General features: G+C 46.5%; 1 protein-coding gene across 6 annotated transcripts in view; it reads right to left on the bottom strand.

The window, feature by feature from the left end:
- Window positions 1-9,154: 9,154 nt before the first annotated feature.
- Spata13 (spermatogenesis associated 13) overlaps window positions 9,155-19,152 on the bottom strand; it is a 158,031-nt gene continuing 148,033 nt past the window's right edge. For all 6 annotated transcript variants that reach the window (XM_045154064.1, XM_045154063.1, XM_045154066.1 and 3 more), the window contains 4 exons: window positions 18,337-18,466; window positions 15,898-16,270; window positions 12,692-12,766; window positions 9,155-10,560 (listed from right to left, as the gene is read on the bottom strand). In XM_045154064.1, the coding sequence (XP_045009999.1) occupies window positions 10,385-10,560; window positions 12,692-12,766; window positions 15,898-16,270; window positions 18,337-18,466 (754 nt within the window). In that variant the 3' untranslated portion in view covers window positions 9,155-10,384. The remainder of the gene's footprint in view (window positions 10,561-12,691; window positions 12,767-15,897; window positions 16,271-18,336; window positions 18,467-19,152) is intronic.

Genomic DNA, 19,152 nt, shown 5'->3' with positions numbered 1-19,152 from the left:
CTATTTGGGATAAAAAAAAGAAAAGCCCTATCCACTCATGCAAGCAACACTGATTGGACTCAGTGGGTCACCAAAAAAGAAAGAACAAGAAAAGAAAAAAAAGAAGACATCAAAGTAGGTCTGGGCTGGGAAGAAGAAAGGGTTCTGTGAGAGGGGACAAGAAAGAAAGGGAGGTGAATATGATCAAGATACATTCATGCATAAATTATCAATAAAATGAACTTTAAAAAGTGAAGACATGTACAGAAAAGTCTGTGGCATGAATGCAGTGGATCAAGTAAGCCTTTGGGCTTTGGCTCTAATTCAGAGGTTACATAGCATACACAAGGCCCTTGGTTCAAGTCCCAGTGCTGCCCAAAACACAACAAAACACTGAAATGTGTTGGTATACGCTTGCAATCTTATCCCTCAACAGGCTGAGACAGGAGCAGCCGGGGTTACATAGCAAAACCCTGACTCATGAAGAGAGTGTGAGAGAGAAATCTAAAAGCCCCTTCTGGAATCAGACACATTCTTTGAGATGAGGTCTTATTTTCATGTGAGGTCATGGTGATGAAGGGACAAACACACACACAGTAACACAATGTGGGAGAAGAGCTTGTCTTTTCCCTCTATAGACACTATCTCCCACTCAGACTTTTCTTTTTTTTAAACACACACACACACACACACACACACACACACACACACAGAGAGAGAGACACACACAGAGAGAGAGAGAGAGAGGAAGAGATGCCAGGGCTCTAGCCACTGTAAATGAATTCCAGATGCATGTGCCACTTTATGCATCTAACTTCACTTGGGTCCTGGGGAATCAAACCTGGATCCTTTGGCTTTGCCAGCACGTGCCTTAACCGCTAAGCAATTTATCTCTCCAGCCCCCAGTGAGATTCTTCTATCTGCATTTCAGCCCCATGATGAATGAAGAATCAGTCTCAAGTCAGGGCTGAGATCTAGGCAAGAGGGGAGGTGAAATGGTCCCCACAAAGGGATTAGTTTTTGGTTTTTTTTTTTCGTAGGTAGGGTCTTACTCTAGCTCAGGCTGACCTGGAATTCACTATGTAGTCTTGGGTGGCCTCGAACTCACAGCGATCCTACCTCTGCCTCCCGAGTGCTGGGATTAAAGGCGTGTGCCACCACTCCTGGCATTAGTTTTTGACTAGCATGTGCAAGCAAGCCCAGCAGGGATGTGAGTCCTTGGAAGAAGGCGAATGGGACCCGTAGCTGAGCTGACACTACCCAGCAAGGTGTGCAGAGCACCACAAACTTCTTTCATCCCGAAACTGGCCTGGTAGAGAGTTTGCATTTGATTACATAGTCATGGGCTTAAAAATCTGGCTCCTTTCCAAACTGTATTTCTAACATTATTATATTCCCAGTACCCAGTATTAAACTCGGAGCAGCAGGTTGAAAAATATTCACTGAAGGCAATGACTGTCATGGTAGATCTTTTAAGGTTTCAGAAACCAATCCTGCCAGGTGTGGGGCACACACCTTTATCCCAGCATTTAGGAAGCTGAGGTGGGAGTATCACTGCGAGTTCAAGGCCAGCCTGGACTACAGAATGAGTTCCCTATCAGTCTGGGCTGGAGATCCTCCTCTACTACTGGAAGCAATGTAGATGGGTACAAACCTCTGGAAAGGTGTAGGGCAAGGCCCTTTGACCCAGCAGTACTGCCACTAAAATTTTTCACAGTAAAGCAAGGTTTGTGCAGAACTAACTACAGCATTATCTATCGTAATAGAAATATGCACAGTACAAAATGTACAGCAATAAAGTGAAGTAGAATAGTAAACACTGTAATAATTACATAAAAACTGGAATTATGAAGGCCAGGTGAAATAAGAAAAAGTCAGGTGTAATACTGAACTGACAAAGAAGATAGCTGGGCATGGTCGCACATACCTGTAACAGCTGCGTGTGGAAGCTAAGGCGGGAGGATCCTGGGTTCAAAGCCAGCCTGAGCTGTTACAGAATGAGCCTTTGTCTCAAAAAAAAAAAATAACAACTAAGACATCAAGCACTTTATGAAGATACCCATGTACGTATGAATATTACTAAAACTTAGAAGCATATGTGAATGGATTTTTTTTTTAGATGCAGAAGTGTTGGGAGGTTTTCTTGTGGGAAAAGTGCCATCTTGTGGAAAGTGCTGAGTACTGCAGGGCGCATGCACATACCGAGTACTTTTAGAAGCTTGTTTCCCTTTAAGTCCCAAACTTAACTCTTTCAGGAAATTGAGGTTTTCTTAGGCCCAAATCCATGAACAATCTACAGCCGTTTCTTCTGTTGAACTTAGAAGTGACCGTAGCAGTCAAATTTAAGTTCCCCAGCCAACCTTTGTTGAGGTCCTAGTTACCATAAGATCATCAAAACTCCTTGGGCTAGACTGCAGTATACCCTCCAGCTAGAGGAGCTACCACGGAAGCAGGCGTTTAACCTGTAATTCCTTCAGGAGTCCGTGGTGATGGTTGCTTGTCTCAATCACTCCCTCCTAACAGAAATGTCACAGGGGCACCTGGTGACTTCCCAACCTCCCTTGCAGCCTGGGAAGGACTGTGAACTAGCCTCTGGCCTGAGAATAACTGGAGCGATTTGTGCACTTGTGGACCAGACTTTAAAGGCTTCCAGCCCTCTCCTTTGTCCTGTGGTGGTTTTTGCATGAGGTGGCAGGCCACATAATTGGGGTGCCAGTGACACTCAGCTAAACCCACATCCTGGCATCTGCTGCTCAAGACATGGCCACTTATCAGAAGTGCCAAAGGTCAGAATGGCTGAGGGTACTTGGGCTGGCAGCCCCCTGGTGCCCCGACTGCCTTACACTGATCAGGTAGGCCCGAATGGAAGCGTGGAGACCACGTGCAAGTCTTCTGTTGGCATGCTGGCTTCATGGAGGCCACGGGGCACGAAGCTGTGAGGGACTTGAGGGTTACTGGGTTTTAGTCCCAAATCTAGTCAGTTCTGACTGAGCTGACTTCTTCCTCTGGGCCGGTTCTCCTGTGTGGTATCTGTATCTCCTTCACCTCCAAATCTCTCAGTCAAAAGCCACTACTGGAGACAGGGAGATGGCTCAGTAGTTAAGGGTGCTTGCCTGCAAACCTGACAGCCTGGGCTCCATGCCCCAGGCCCCAGGCCCCAGGCCCCAGATAAAGCCAGATGCACAAAGTGGCACATGTGTCTGGAGTGTGTTTACAGTGGCAAAAGGGCCTGATGCACCCATTCTCTCTCCTTGCAAATAGATAAATAAATAAGACATCTTTAAAAAAGCTACTAGTGCTTCTCCTGATTAATTTTCTCTAATTCAAGGACAAGGATTTCCCCCAACCTCTTCAAAATTCTTACTTACCCCCCAATACTAGAATGTAGTATAAGTCTTCCAGCAATTAGCTGAGTAATCTCTTCCTCCGCACCCCCCCCCCCCCGCAGGATCACTCTATAGCTCAAGCCAGGTGGAATTCCTGTTTCTCCTGCCTTAGCTTTTCAAGTGTGCGGGTTACAGGCACTCCTCCCTGCCACTGGCTTACCTAAGTAAGCCTAGCTTCCTTGTGCATAAAATATGATGGATAAGGGCTTGGGAGATGGCTCAGTGGCTAAGAACACTTCCTGCTCAAACCTGAGGACCCCAGTTTGATCCCCCATCACCCACATAAAAAGCCAGGCATGGCTATGCATGCATCTGTAAGTCTGGCACTGGAAGGGACAGACAGCAAGATTGCTGGGGCTCACGGAAGAGCTGTACGCTGCAGGTCCAGCAGGACCCCGCCCCAAGGGGTAAAGAACAAAAGAGGCAGAAGAGCAGTAGAGGAAGGCATTCTATGTCCTCCTCTGGTCTCTGAAATGTGTGGGCATGAGACACATGCATCTGTGCACACACATGCATGCACCACTTACTACATACACAACATAACTAAGTAAACCAATGTGATGGCTGAACACACACCTTCACCTTCAACACAGAAGAACCCAAACCTCTAAGTTGCCTGAATCTCTTCTGAGACATATTGAAGATTTTTAAATACATTATATAAATTAGCATAGCCATACATATAAAAACAGACACATTGAATTGTGTGAACAGCAACCTAGAAGCTTCTCTAAAGTTTTCTAGAAAGCTTTTAAGAAAAGTCTCTTATTCTTACGATTTATTCTATTGTTTTGTCTTCTCTCAACCAAATACTGCAGTTCTAGCAAAACTCTGTCTGCTTTTGTCCCTCCACCCCTGGCCCAGATAGAATCTTATAATGTAACCCAGGCTGGCTGGCCGGGGGAAGTCGTTACATAGCCCAAGCAGGCTTTAAGTTTGCAGCAATTGTCCTGCCTCAGCCTCCCAAGTGCTGGGATTATAGGTGTGAGCCACCATGTCTGGTTTAGCTTTTTCTTAAGGGGGAAAAAATGGAATCGGGTTGCTCGCATTCTTACCCAGAGCTTTGAAGACATATGCCTATTTTCCAAATGACATCCCAGGGTTACCCCACATGGATAAGAGCTATTTTAGGATCCAGATGTCTTCAGATGAACATTAAAAAAAAAAAAATCCTTTCACAATGTACTTACCTGAACCCCCAAGGCTGCAGGCTGGACCCAGGTGCTGTGCAAATCAGGAATCTGGGCAAAATAAATAGAATCATGCCTTCCTGCTATACAATTCCCTAGTGGACATCACAGCAAAACAGCAGGAAGGGGAGGGGACTGAGGAGATACAGACGTCCTGGAAGAGGTTCAAGAACTGTAGCATACTCCAATCAGGTGGACTCATCATCTACAAGTACCCACCACTCAGTCCTTCGCTTCTTTTCTGTCCTTTTAAATGGAATGAGATCTTGAGCACGGGGGAAGGAATCTCCATGGCCAACATGCCAGAGAGGAGGCAAGATTGAACCTGGCAGCACATGAGCTAAGTTTGGCTCAACCCCACTTCTCGGCTTACCACACCCAGACCCTCAAGGTCTTCTTGTATGTGGGCAGTGAAGCCACCTGCCAGAGGGACTCTTCTGGCCACTCAGCTTCAGGCTACCACAGACCCCTCTGCTCCCTGGTTTCCACCCAAGCTGGACCTTCTGCAGCTGTATCCCCAGCCCTGTCCTCTCCTGAGCTCCATGACTTAGTTTATCTTTCAGGGGCCAGTGGCTCACCCATGCCAGCCCAGGGCTCCAGGCCCACCATCCACACCACTCCTCTGTCCTGGCCTGTGGTGCTCTCAGTCTTTGTGGCGTACAGGACTTCGTCACGACGCGCCAGGGTCGCCAAGCAGCTTGCTAGGCTACTCCCACCCTATAACTCCTCCGCCTGGGCCCCTGTTTTCCAGGGCGCCCCTGGGTCAGGTTTGATCACCCTCTCCACTGCTACCTCAGTAGGCAATACTCACTGCGGCCAGTTTTGACCTCTTTGGTCACAGCAGGGAATCCCATGTGTCCCCAGGGTCACTTTGCTATGCTATGACTAATTACCCTAGCTATACTGAGACTGGATGGTCCAAGCTTTGCCGCTGCACTGGCCCTGCCTTGCTTAGCCAAATCCAGTGGGTAGACCGGTAGGATCTTGCAGATGTGTGAAGTCCTCAGGAGTTGGACCCTGGCCTGGGTACTTGCCAGGGGAAAGCTTCCATCCCTGAGAGCCGCTCTATGCCAGCCGGGCACCTCTGGTATTGCTGGGGTCATGGTGAAGTTCAGCATACCTCCGTGTGGCTCTTCCTGCCACACGCTCATCTGCAGGGACCTGGTCTCTTCAGTGCACACAGCAGATGACGAATGAACGTTACTTCCTCCCTCCCAGCTCTTCTAGAAGATGCGATGCCCTTCTAGGCCACCCTTTAGCATCTCGATACTGTCACTGTCACCCTCTTTCACCCATGTGGAAACTCCTCAGTGGACCCAAGGAGGGGTGAGCAGAGGATGTAGGGGGACAGATGTTGACAGTAAACAAAAAACACCAACAGCCTTGGCAATCCCTGGGGAACCTTTTCTGATTCATCACGCCAAACAATGGACTATTTACTGGGTTTTCTGAGCTGTTAATGAGAGAAGGAAATTCTTATGCAGCCCACACCCTGGATGAGGGTGTCTAACTAAGGCTGTGGGCTCACCTTCCAATGAAGGGTCCTTACTGACTGGCCACCCAGGGGCACAAAGGCCTGTTCTAGTCACCCACACTCCATCATCTGTGGAAAAGTTTACTATCGAGTCAGTTTCCCAGAGCTAGAGTGCCTGCTTGGCTTGTGGGAGCCCTCTACTTAATTCCCCAAACCCAAAATAGGATGACACAAATCCAAACTAACACTTCTGGCTCACTTTACATCATGTGGTGGATTTTGTCAGTCCAGTGGCCCCTCTCCATCCCCCTCAGAGCCTCCTTTCTCCCATACCTGTCCAGTGGTTCCCCCCTCCCAGTTACCAATGGGAGAATCTTTAGGGGAAAAGGCACCAAGGTCAGGGCCAAAAAGGACCTACAAATCTCAGACTCTCAGCTACCCACTACCTCTTCCTGTATGTCTATCTTACTTTATTATATGCAAGTACACTACTAGAACCAATTTGGCAAATTAACTTTAATATATAGATACAAAAATGATATATAGATTCACAAAATTTACAAGAAATGATTCAAATAACATTGGATTCTTATACAAAAAAAAAAAAGACTTCATTCAACAAAAACGCATGTCTCCTAGACCATATTTCAGCAGTCAGAGCCAACTCCCCAGCTCAGAAGCGGCCCTTGACTTACACAGACAGCCTCACCCTGAAGTGGGTGAAATAAGAGGTCACCTAGAGCCTTGCCAACAAGGGAAACAAGTCAAACACAGTGGTGCTACGCAGTTTGTACAAAAGGCCAGTTATTAAATTACCAAAGCAGTTCAAAGCATTTTCTAAACACACGTGTCAATGCTATGAGACAATGCAATAACGAAGAGTATACTGCAGCTAAGTAAATTCACATAAATATGTAAGCTGCTGATTTCTTTCCCTTCCAAGACCAGCTAGAAGTTTCCACTTATTTTTTCCAAAGTCTTTCCAACTTTACTTTCAGTGTATCCTGTAAACAATTTGCAGGTTATGTGGGTGTTACAGGGAAAATCCTGCTCTCAGTTGAAGCCATTGTGTCCAGCATCCTGGCCTATAAGCAATGAAAGGTTATGAAAGGACACCAGTTGGCATGGGATTTGAAAGGACACTTCTGCTTCTCTTCTCCTTGACCAAACAAGAATGCAGAAATCCTCTCTAGCTCCAAGCAACCAGGCTACTCTTTCTCTGCCTTGGAAACAAGGTCAACTTGTGTTGAGGAATATCAGCAATCCAGACACCTGGAGATTTCCACAGGGCAAATCAATGGCTTTTGTAAAAGATTACTACTGTGAACTCAAGTTTGAATAAAATGCACTCCTGCTTTGTGGGTAGTAACAGTAATAATGGATGAGCCACCAGTCAAGTGGATTGCATACGAGAAAGGCATAATAGTTAGAAATGGCAGTAGATAGTGGTGATGGGCTTTTAACTACAGAAGGAGATCTGCCACTAAACGACCAAAGTCAGATCTGATCTGACGACAGCCCGTGATGGGAATGGAATCTTGTGAAAGCCCCGGGAAGCTGCTTGCCACTCTCTTTCTAGTTTGCAGGCCAGAGTTGGGAATGTGGTTTCTCTAGGAACCACATTCTCAAATATTGATCATGGCTGCTTATCATCTGATGCAGGGTGGTTAGACTTTTTAGGTGTGACCTAAACCCAGGAGGCTGCTTTCAACTTAAGGCCATTTCAATGGTCTCCCAACAAAACTGGTAAATTCTGAAATTCTAAAGATAGAGGAAATGAAATCCATCAAAATATTTCATCTTTTTTTTTTTTTTTTTTTTTTGCCAAGAGAAAGAGGGAAGAAGAGAGAAGAGGAGGTGGTAAGAGGAGAGGAGAGGTGATGAGAGGAGAGGAGAGTTAAGAATAGGAGAAGAGAAAGATTATCCATGAGACCCACATACCATCAGGTAGGAGACTCTTTGTTGCTTCTTTTTCTTTTTTCTTTCCAAGTAGAACACGTGACTTGAATTAAGAAGAAAGTTTGGCAAACTGAAACTAAGAATACTTGAGGCTTTGCATTTTTTGTAGAACCCAGGTATTTGGTATTTAAGTCCAAGCTAAACAAACATCTTATAGATTTTCAAAGAAGTCAAAGGCTGGTCCTTTCTAGAAAGAAAGAGAGAGAGAGAGAGAGAGAAAGAGAGAGAGAGAGAGAGAGAGAGAGAGAGAGAGAGAGAGGGAAAGAAAGAAAGAAAGAAAGAAAGAAAGAAAGAAAGAAAGAAAGAAAGAAAGAAAGAGAGGGGGGAGAGGAAGAAAGGAAGGAAGGGAGGGAGGGAAAGGGAACATGCACGTATTAGTTTTCAAAATCACCTGGGGATCCCAAGTAGGTTCTACTCAGGACAGACATTTGATCAAGTACTTCTCACATGTATAAACTGCCTGGGGCCAGCCCGGGTCTTGAACTTGACTCAGTAAAAACATGTCCAAATGTTCATGATTCTGTTAGGAAGTTTGTGGAGGTAGGTGGGAACGGGAAGTTAGGGCTCAGCTGGGAAATGCATTAGGACTAGTCACAAAACTTAAAGCATTTCTTCATTACCCATTAGTAAATACTAGCAAATGGAAGCCCTCACTTTTCCTCAAGCTGTGAAAATGTAACATGACCAAAAGATTCTCTTTGTTTTCTTAAAGCAATTCTTATATTAAAAACAACACACAAAAAAACTGTCCAAAACTGCTGTACAGACAAACCCTAGCAGAAAAAAGCATGTTAAGTATAGTTTCCAAAATATATCATTACATTTTATTAGTACAAAATGTCAGTTTTATAAATGCAACTGAAGTTGAGTCACCTATTTGAAAAGACTCGGACACACACACACAATGCATGTGCACTTCTGTGCAACGAAGCCACAGCACCTTTTTTGTTTCAGGACACAGCACATAAGAGTCACAGGAGAAGCCTTAGGGTACTGACCACAGGGCACGCAGACCCCACCCCCACCCCAGCAGTGCCGCCTGAAAGTGAACAGGTCAAGGGGACATGGTGGGGTTGAGACGGTCCCAGATTCAAGGTTAGGTTTTCTTGTTGTGACATCACTTGCTTCAGGAACAGCTCTAGATACAGGGACACATGAACCGACACTTTTATATCTGCCATTAAAGACTTGTTTATTGTCAAGTATGAGCTGATGAGAGAAGGACTCTGTGAGGCTAGCATATAAAATCAAGCATGTCCCACAGAAACCCACTATGTGCACAACACAATCCCTCCCAGCCACCATGTTGAGATTAAAATGCAGAGCCTGCCTTCTCCACACCTAGTTAAACGTTATTTGCATCAAGCCTTACACTGTTGACAAAGGCCCTTTTTCTTGGAGCCTAGGGACTCTGCTAAGGAAATCTCCAGAAGCTCTTGCTGTGCCCACGTTGACATGGACATGCACGTTTGTTGAGGGGTCATGTGACAAAGGTGTCTGCAAAACCCCAGGAAGCAGGACTGTTTTGCCCCTTGTTTTCTCCATGGAATGTTCAGGACTTTATAATTTCATTGGAAACAGCCACTGACGATGAGCAGGTATGTTTACGAATGCCTTCTGACCAGGGCCTTTTAATGTCATAGAAGTAAATGAATACACTTCACATCCTCACTTGTGTGAATGAAAGGATCTTAGGTTATGATGAGGGGGCAAGCCACACCTCTGCACGTGCAAGGACCGAGGGGACAGGCCCAGAAAGTCGTGCTGCCCCAATGACAATTTGACAGGTGCTCCTGAATCCCAGTAGCTTGTCAAAGAGCGACCTTCCTAGAGGAAGCCTGCACTTCTGTTTGGCATCTGCGTGGACTCAGATGACACCAGCAAATGCTGAGGGTATCTGCCCAGCAGCTGCTGCTCCTCTAGTGTTGGAGCAGGAAACAAGAGCACTTCATCTAGGTGTGAGCAAACCTGGCCCATGTCCATGAGTCCCTTCAATGTCAAATGCAGATGTGGTCCTCAGCATAGTCACCTCTTAGAGACCAAAAGGCTTTTGGTGCTGTGTGGAAGGAACTGTAGCAGGAGTGTGCTCATCACTGGCTAGGGTGCAGGGCCACCGTGTTAGCATTTGTCTCAGAGTGGGACCCTGGTTCCCACATTCCCACCACCTCAGAGTGCTGCTTGGGCTCCTGAGTGGGACAGAGCTGTGCATCATGACCTTTCTTGCGCTAAGGCGACTGGGCCTCTCAAGAGCGAAGGTGAGGTCAACTGCTTTGCTCCTTCATTGAGCACCCAAAAGAAACGTTCAGCACCGGACTCATCCCCAGACATGTTGTTGAAAGACACAAAACTGGTCTACCCACACACAGTGCCTCAAGGAGGTAAAGTCCTCAACAGGCTCATTTCCGGAATGGGGTGAGTTTGTGGAAGGTATGCCAGAAGAGCGAAGGCTTCCTCTTGGGCTCTGCCAGGGCAAAGACCTGCTGCTGGGGGATGCTGGTGGGCACGGTGACATGGCGCTGGTGAATTGGGGGCAGGCTTTGGTGTGGTGGGGCCGCAGGGCAGCTGCTATAGCCTAATCCAGGAGGAAGAGAACAGAGACTGGTCACTTAATAGCCACTTTGGGAAAGCAGTCCCAAGCCTCGAAATCCTTAGCTAATTCACAGCAACCAAAAGAACATCTAATGGTTGTACCAAGAAACATTTCCCTCTGGTATCATGTGTGGAGCCTGTATAGACTACCACACTGGGTTGATCCAGAACCCTCCACAAAATCTAAGAGAGTGGAATAAGTCACCTTAGGCCACTTGGGTCAGTGGAGAAAAATCACAGCTGGGCTCCAGGTTGTGGTGAGAACCAATGAAATGTTTAAAACCATGGCCTGAGCTTACACTTCCTTAGCCCAGGGGCTGTACTGTCATTTGCTGACTGTATCTTGGGAAAGAGTCTTTGATTTCTCTGTGCCTTAATTCCTTAATCTCTTTATTACTTAATGTTTTCTTTATTTTAACTTTTGTTATTTATTTACTTATTTATTTTTGAAGCAGGGTTAGGCTGGCTTCAAATTTGCAGCAATTTTCCTGCCTGGGCCTTCCAAGTACTAGGATTACAGAGGTGTGAGCCAGCACACCCATCTAAATCACCACTTTAGTCTGAAGTGTTTTAATCATTACAGAAGTCATTTTATGTCTCTGTAGAGGTAATTACAAAGGCATATCATATCAAACCACATAGGGCAGCATGATAAGGGGAAGAGTGGAGGGGCGAGGAGGCCCAGAACCCAGCCCCGCGCTGACTGGCGGTGGCGTTCCCCTTATCTTAAAGGAGACAGAGCACGAGAGCCAGCTCAGCCCGGCCCTGCATGCCGGGGTCCTACTCTGGAGCCCGGCTGCTCACTGAGTGTCTGTGAATATACATAAGGTAACAACTACCATGATTCATATTTGCTCATCTCCTACCACTAAAAAAGGAGGGATATGCTAAAGTAATTTTTAAAAATGGGGTTTTTGAAGGAGGCAGCTAGGGATATCGCTCAGTGGTTAAAGGCACTTACTTGCTTACAATGCTGGTCAGACTAGGTTTGACTCCCTAGTACCCATGTAAAGCCAGATGAACAAAGTGGTGCATGCATCTGAAGTTCATTTGCAGAGGCAAGAAACCCTGACACTCCTGAGCACTCTCTTTCAAGAAAATAAATTAAAAAAAATTTTTTTTTAAATGGGGTTCCTGCCTTGGAGGTATTTTAACTTACTGAAGAAAAAAAAATCCACATCTGCACAGAGAAAGTGGGGTAATCCCAAGTGACATTCCTGTACTAACTCTTTCAGTCCACTAGCTAAATGCTTCATACATAATCTTAGGCTTAACCTATTCTTGTTTTGTATTTTCAGTTAGTATAATACTGAATGGGATAAATTGCATAGTTTAAATCCCTCTCAGCATGGAAAAGTTGATCTGAATAAAATTGCTAAGAAGAGAGCTCTGGAATAAAATCCCTAGTGCTGAAGCCAGGTGTGGTGGCGCACACCAGTGAATCCAGCACTCGGGAAGCAGAGGCGGGAAGATCCTGAACTTAAAGGCAGCCTGGGCTATATTAAGTACATAGTGAGTCTCTGAATAAGGGACAAACAAATAAATTAAAACCACCTGAAAACACAAAACGAGCTAAGTGTGCTCTGGTTGGACCAGACCATTTGTCCTGTCTGCACTGTGGAGACCTTGGCACGTGGCCTGGGTATGGGCCTTCTTGTGTCACTGCCAGGCCACTCTCGTGTGCATACGTGCGAGGAACTGCTCTCCAAATAAGCTCAGTGTCTTCTCACTGCTGGATGTGCTGAGGCCCTGTCTCACTCAAACTCAGGGCAGCCAGCTTTAAGCAGCTGGGTGTTCGGGATTCCTCCTCACACTGCGCAGATGCAAGCCTGACTAGTGGCCAGTGCTGACTATCGGCAGCAACGTCACTCACTCAGGGTCTTGAGAAACAGGGGGGCTGGCAGGACTAGGAGGGTTGCTTCCTAGTGGCTCCTTGGTGCCACCTGCAGCCAAACCTAAAAGCAGATTCTCCAGCTGCCCGTCACTGCAGGTCTGCCCCTTGAGTCTCAGCTGGGCTCCTTTTCCACCTTCAGAGGGCAGAGGCTTGCTGCAGGCACCACCTCTACCTCGCCACAGGCTCCATGTGAAGGACGTGGAGCTGTCTCCATCCTTACCTTTAGACTTCCCATGTCCTGCCTTCTGAGCATTTAACATGGCGAGTTTCTTCTGATTTTCTGGAATTTCCATTCCTGGAGTGAGAAATAGACGGGTCATAGTGAGAACCCATGAAAACACTGCAGAATAAATGCTGCATCACAGCACACAGTGGTGAGATGAGAGATGGCGCCTGGGAAGACTGAAGTCATAAGGGCCCCGTAATTCTTTCTGAGCCACGTGTTTGAGTGAAGTGGGGTTCCATTGTAGGGGTGCACAATCTTGGTGTAAAGCCAGAAAGTCCCAGGCCAGTGTTCACATGGCCATTGTACCAAGAGCTGTGAAGGCTGTTAACTCTGTTTGCCTGAGGCCTGGGATTGGGGCTCTGCACCCCTGGCCGAGCAGTATACCTTCAACCGATTCTCCCTGAAAGTTCTGCAGCAGGAGGACAGACATGGTGCCTGCATGTAGTAAGCCAACTAGGGGGAAAACAGGACACTTTAACTATGGAGAGACAGAGCGACAGATGACCAGGGCCACAGTTGCACTGACCTACCTTCTCTGGTGGGAGAAGTCATGCTCTTGTGAGCAGAACTTGTTCCACTATGGCTGAGCTGACCTAGGTTTCACTGGTGTAGCTTGAGTTACCCCAGGTCACTGTCTAGGATCCCTCATCCACATGGGCACCCTCTATTCCCTTGGTACCTTCACAGGCCCCCACATCTGTCCCTGACTGGTCTCAAGCCTCCTTCCCACTCTATACTCCAAACTGGCACTGGGGAATGAAGAGATAGCACAGTGGTTACAGGTGCTTGTTTGCAAAGGTTGACAGCTTGGGTTTGATTTCCCAGTACCCACACAAAACCGGATGCACAAAGTAGTGCATGTATTTGGAGTTCATTTGCAGTGGCAAGAGACCCTGGTGTGCCCATTTACACACATTCTCTCTCTACTTGCAAATAAATAAACATATTTTAAATCAAAACAAAATGCTGGGCATGGTGGCGCATGGTTTTAATCCTAGCACTTGGGAGACAGAGGTAGGAGGATCGTCATGAGTTAGAGACCACCCTGAGACTACATAGTGAATTCCAGGTCAGCCTAAGCTAGAGTGAAACCCTGCCTTGAAAAACCAATATATATATATGTATATATATTTTTTTAAATTAAGTCTCAAAACTGATCCCAGTAAAGGGCCTGGGGCTCATTTCTTCCAAACTCACCCTGTTCACAGACATCTAGCACAGAGACATACAATCCCCCCAATTCCTTTTTGCTGGTGGACAGAGCTAAAGTGTTTAAGATGTGCCTACAATGGTCCTCTCAGGAAAACTGAGTCTAAGCCTTCCAACTTACATGTGTGCCTGGGACCCACACCATGCAACATGAAGTGATGGGTAAACGTGGGTTCTAGTGGTGCTACCATTTTGCATTTCAATAATTATACCATGGAACTACCTGAGGAATTTGGAGCAGGATAGTGGACAAGCCTTACTGCAACAGGGCTTGACAGTCAGCACCCAGTGCAGGGCAGCTGCTGGGAGCCAGATTCCCTTGGATCTGAAGGATGTCCACCACAGAGCAGGAGGGCCACTGTGAACTGGGGAACTCCAAGCCCTCAGCTTAGGGGTGGAGAGGGTTCTGAAGAAATCTCTGCTTCTGATGGCAAGTTAGCCTGATGGACTAGTAAGTCCTTCACCAAAGGACAACATTTCTTGTGACCACCAGCAAAAACCAGGGCTAAACCTTGAGGTGACGGCTGAGTACAGGGAGCATGGAGACCACAAATAAAACTGCTCTGGGGGCTGGAGAGATGGCTCAGCAGTTAAAGGTACTTGCTTGCAAAGTCTGAGGGCCTGGGCTCAATTCCCCAGTACTGACATAAAGCCAAACGCACAATGTGATGCATGCATCTGGAGCTCATCTGCAGTGGCAAGAAGCCCTGACACACCCATTTTCCCCCTTTCTTTCTCTGTTTACAAACAAATAAATAAAAATGTATTTATAAAACATCATTGCCCTTAGTCTCCATGACATCCTGACTCCATTTGGCAGTTTCTGCTCATGACCCTAATTTGCATGGGAGGCTCTGGCACTCGAGCTTAGGAACTGGATGCTGCCAGCATTATTACCACGTGACAGCGGCCGTCCCAGTCAGGCAACGACACCGTCAGGAGAAGGTGGAACGACAAACTCAAGAAGCACAGATTGAAATGGGTGCCCACACTTTAGATTTTGACATAAACATATGACTCAGTTATGTTCCATCTGTACCTTATACCACAGCCTATTTTTAGGGCACCTATATTGACTGGGATCCTTCACATGAGGTAAAGATATGGTATTTCCCACTGGTAACATCATGTTGGCACTCATAAAGTTGATTTTGAAGTGTTTGGGATTTTAGATTTTTGGATTATGGATGCTCAACTTGTATGTTTTTTGTTTTAAATATTTATTTACTTGAGAGACAGAGGGAAAGAGGCAGATAGAGAACAGGCACATCAGGGCCTCTAGCCACCACAAATGAATTCCAGATGCATGCACTACCATGTGCATCTGGCTTTATGTTGGTACTGCGGAATTGAACCTGGGTCCCTTGGCTTTGCTGGCAAATGCCTTAACCGCTAAGCCATCTCTCCAGCCCTCAACTTGTATATGTTTAATACTGAGTATTAGGAATGTGGGCTCAACTATAACGTGTGATGCATGGTTCTGCGGATGCACGAGATGGGAAAATACACAAGGGGTGTGGGGTCTGAACTGACTGAGGCCATGAGGGGAATTTAAGGGCCATGAGAAGATGCTGGTGAAGGGGAAGCTTTGAGAACCATCTGGTATTTCTGATGGCTGGGAGAGTCACTCCAATGGAGTCCTGAGACCACACCATGCTAGTGAGACATGCTACTGGGCCATGTTGTAAAAGTAGGCCTGTGCCTTATGACATGCATTTCTCACCTGTGCAACAGGAATTTGAAGAGTAAACGTACCCTAGAGATTTGTGGACCATTTCTACCAATGTGCTGCAGAGCAGGTGGCATAAACTGCGAGAGACCACTGCCTACAGCAGCAGCGCCTGGTGTGTCTGATAGCGCGTTTAGGACTTATAAATCCTTGTTCTTCCCAACGGCGGGAGTCAGCCCCGAGGGAGCTCTGCTGGGCAGAAGAGGTCAGGGGGTGCAGGTCAGAGAGAAGCAGCAGTAGTGCTGGGGTGCAGGGCACTCACCCATCTGCTGGTCCTCCTGCACCCGCCGCCGCTCGTCTGTGCAAGCTTGCAGCCACTTCACCTTGTCTTCTTGTTTCTTGGCACAGAACAGATAAACCTCGTCTGTGGTTCTGCTGACGAGCTTGAAGGCATTCCTCACAGGGAGGTTCCAGTCCTTGTCCCGCCCATCTTCCACATCTACCAATTCCACCTCATCCATGTCCATGCGGCCCTTGTAGTAGAGCATGTCTCTGCGCAGCAGGTCCTTCTTGCAGAACACCAGCTGGTGGTCAAACAGGAAGAAGGTCCGCTGCTGGCTCTTGCCCTGCCTTGTGAGCTTAGTCAGTTCCCCAGAGTGGATCAACTCGGAGCTTCGGTCTAGAATGTCCAGGCCCTGGAAGCATGAGACACACTTTAGCTCGATCCTGGATTCCTTTGGGTGGCAGGGGCAGAGAGGGAGCTCGTTACCATCCTTCCTGGATATTCTGGTTCCCATCACTGCCCCACACACAGGCAGGCAGGCCCTCAAAGACCACTCAGGCCTCGGTTTCCTGGTCTTTTAGTCATGAAATGTCTCTCTTCTGTTCTCTACTTCTGACTCAGTGGGAAGACACTCTGGTGCCTCTATGTTACCAGAAATGTCTTCCTGACCTACACTCTAGAGAAAGCCATGCTGAAGTAAGTAATGGAGTTAGCCAACAGCTACAGCAGCAGCTAATGGAGACTGCCTTCCCGTTACCAAGGAAGAAGCAGAGGCATTAACACAGGGCATTGCAGCTCCCCAGTCAGGTAGACAGGAGCTCACTGGAATAGCCAGTTGAGGGTCTTGGAAACAAAAGGGCTTGGTGCCAGCAAGAAATTAGTAAAGTTCCAACAAAATTGTTCCCTAAATGTCAGAATCAAGGTTAAGGACAGAAAAAGATCCTTTTATAATATTTAGGTTGGATAAAAACCAACATTACCTTGCGGTATTTGGTACAGTACTGGCTTTCATTTTATAAGGTTTTATTCTTCTTTAATTCCAGGCATATATGGTATGTTTTGGAGGCAACAAAGATTGACTACAAAGTATTTCTTCTATTTACCTGCCTAGAGCAATTCTGTGCCCTAGATTCCTCACTAACAAAATAAGGCAGTCAGACTCTGATCTCTGAAATCTGCTCAAGGTCTGTGAGACCTCGGGAAAAAGAAGGCATTCTCAACCTAACTGTTCTCATCAACTTCAGCTGACACCCTGTCTTCTCTACGCCTTCTCAGCCCTCTGGGAGAGCCACTTCTGACAAACTGGGAACGGAAAACAAGCCCTGCTTGGTTCGACGACAACCTGCATATCGTCAGCTTGTTCTTAGTCTCAGTGGTGGAGAGTAGAGGTGACCGGCACAGACTTCGAAACCCACCTGCCTGCCTTGGCTGGCATCCAGCTCTGCCACTTTCCAGCTACGTGACAAAGTACTTACCCTTTTTGTTTTTCTCATCGGTTAAATGGGCATGACAGTAGCATTTACTTCATAGAGTATTAAGAAGACTAAGTGAGCCCATAAATGTTTCTGACTTAGACTGGCACCAGACATGTGACAAACATAGCCTGGACACTAGACTACTGTCATTTGTGCATACATGGTGAGCATACCTGTTCAGTTGTTACTATGGGCCGTGCCAGACAGGGAATTTGTACTATTATATGAAATAGTGCATTGCATCTAATTATTATTTAATAGTAGTATCATTATCCTAGTATCAGGCCTAAGAGGTACATGATACTGACTTTCCCAACCTACAGATGACAAAATGATCATGTGCGTGAATCACACAGAATTCAAATGTAATGGTGACTCAGGAGTCCTCACACTACTAGCCCTGTGTTCTGTGACTGCCTGGGCACTCTCCTTGCTCTGGTGAAGCTAGCTGCCCATGTCAGAAGGGCCAGAGGCTAAGCAATTCATTAATTACTGTGGTTTGATTCAGGTGTCCCCCATATACTTAGGTGTTCTGAATGCTGGGTTCCCAGCTAATGAGATTTGGGAATTAATGCCTCCTGGAGGCAGTGTATTGTTGGGGGTGGGCTTATGGCTGTTATAGCCAGTTTCCCCATGCCAGTATTTGGCACACTCTCCTGTTGCTGTTGTCCACCTGATGTTGGCCAGGAGGTGGTGTCCACCATCTGCTCATGCCATCACTTTCCCCTGGAGCTTCTCCTCAAGTCTGTAAGCTAAAACAAACTCTTTTATTCCTCACAAGCTGCTCTTGGTCAGGTGATCTCTGCCAGCAATGCAAACCTGACTGCAACAATTACTAACATTCACTAGGCATTATTTCTTTTTAAACTTAATAAAATCTCTCAAAATGCATAGACTATTAGTTACACACCCACCAATAAAAGAGAGAACAGTGTCAGTTGCAAGATGTTAAAGTACACCATCCCTGGGTCACAGGTGAAGGCGTGGCTCGCACGGCACTCACCTCCCAGCCTACGATGGACACCTGCCAGCGCGCGATCTTGTCGATGCTCTCCAGCTTCCGTTTGCGCTCATTGATCAGACAGGCCACGTTCTTCATGGTCTCGTAAGCTGCCTTTATATTGTTGTAATCGCTGCAAAATGAGGAGACAATTTTGACTGGATGACATGCAACTCAAAATGAGGTCTGACAAAATAATGTGCTCGGTCCCCACTCTGTATACTAATAGTCTAGACAAAGTGGCATTTGAGCGAGAGCCATTATTTCCCTATGAATAGACTACAGTCTGCACAGGTTAAGTGAGCTGAGGGGATGCGATTCACAGTTCTTTGGAACAAGAATGTTTCCATTCTTTTCCCAGAAATCACAATGAATGAAAGTAGAGGCCACAAGAAAACAAGCCTTAGTCATAGTGACTTTAGACTTCCATTAACACAGAAAGAAGTCTTTAGCATTGATTTGATTCTGACATAAACAGCTTTGCTACATAAAACAGAATTTAAAAAAAATCACCAATCATTTCTACAGCAAGCATCTCCACCAAATCTCATCTTTTACCTCGTTCAGGAGGGGACATGAGTGACAGGTCTGAAGTGGTGAGTTTTGTATGCTAAGAGAGCATCTTCCTCTTCAACGGGTCTTCATTTTTGGATGCTAAAGTCAAACCAAATTCAAGGGGTCCCCCAGCAGGTCCAGGCTGCATGCCTCTAACACTGTAAGCCCTGAAGCCCTACAGAGTTCTAATCTACAGGCTGGTCTGAAAGTGTTACTTGGAGGTTTTGCTCAGCAGTAACAATTAGGGATATGTAAACCAAGCAC

This window comes from Jaculus jaculus, chromosome 7 (assembly GCF_020740685.1).
Source record: "Jaculus jaculus isolate mJacJac1 chromosome 7, mJacJac1.mat.Y.cur, whole genome shotgun sequence".
In the NCBI taxonomy this organism is placed as follows: Eukaryota; Metazoa; Chordata; class Mammalia; order Rodentia; family Dipodidae; genus Jaculus; species Jaculus jaculus.
The sequence above is the reverse complement of the archived record's forward strand: the minus strand, read 5'-3'. Positions and strand labels throughout refer to the sequence as shown.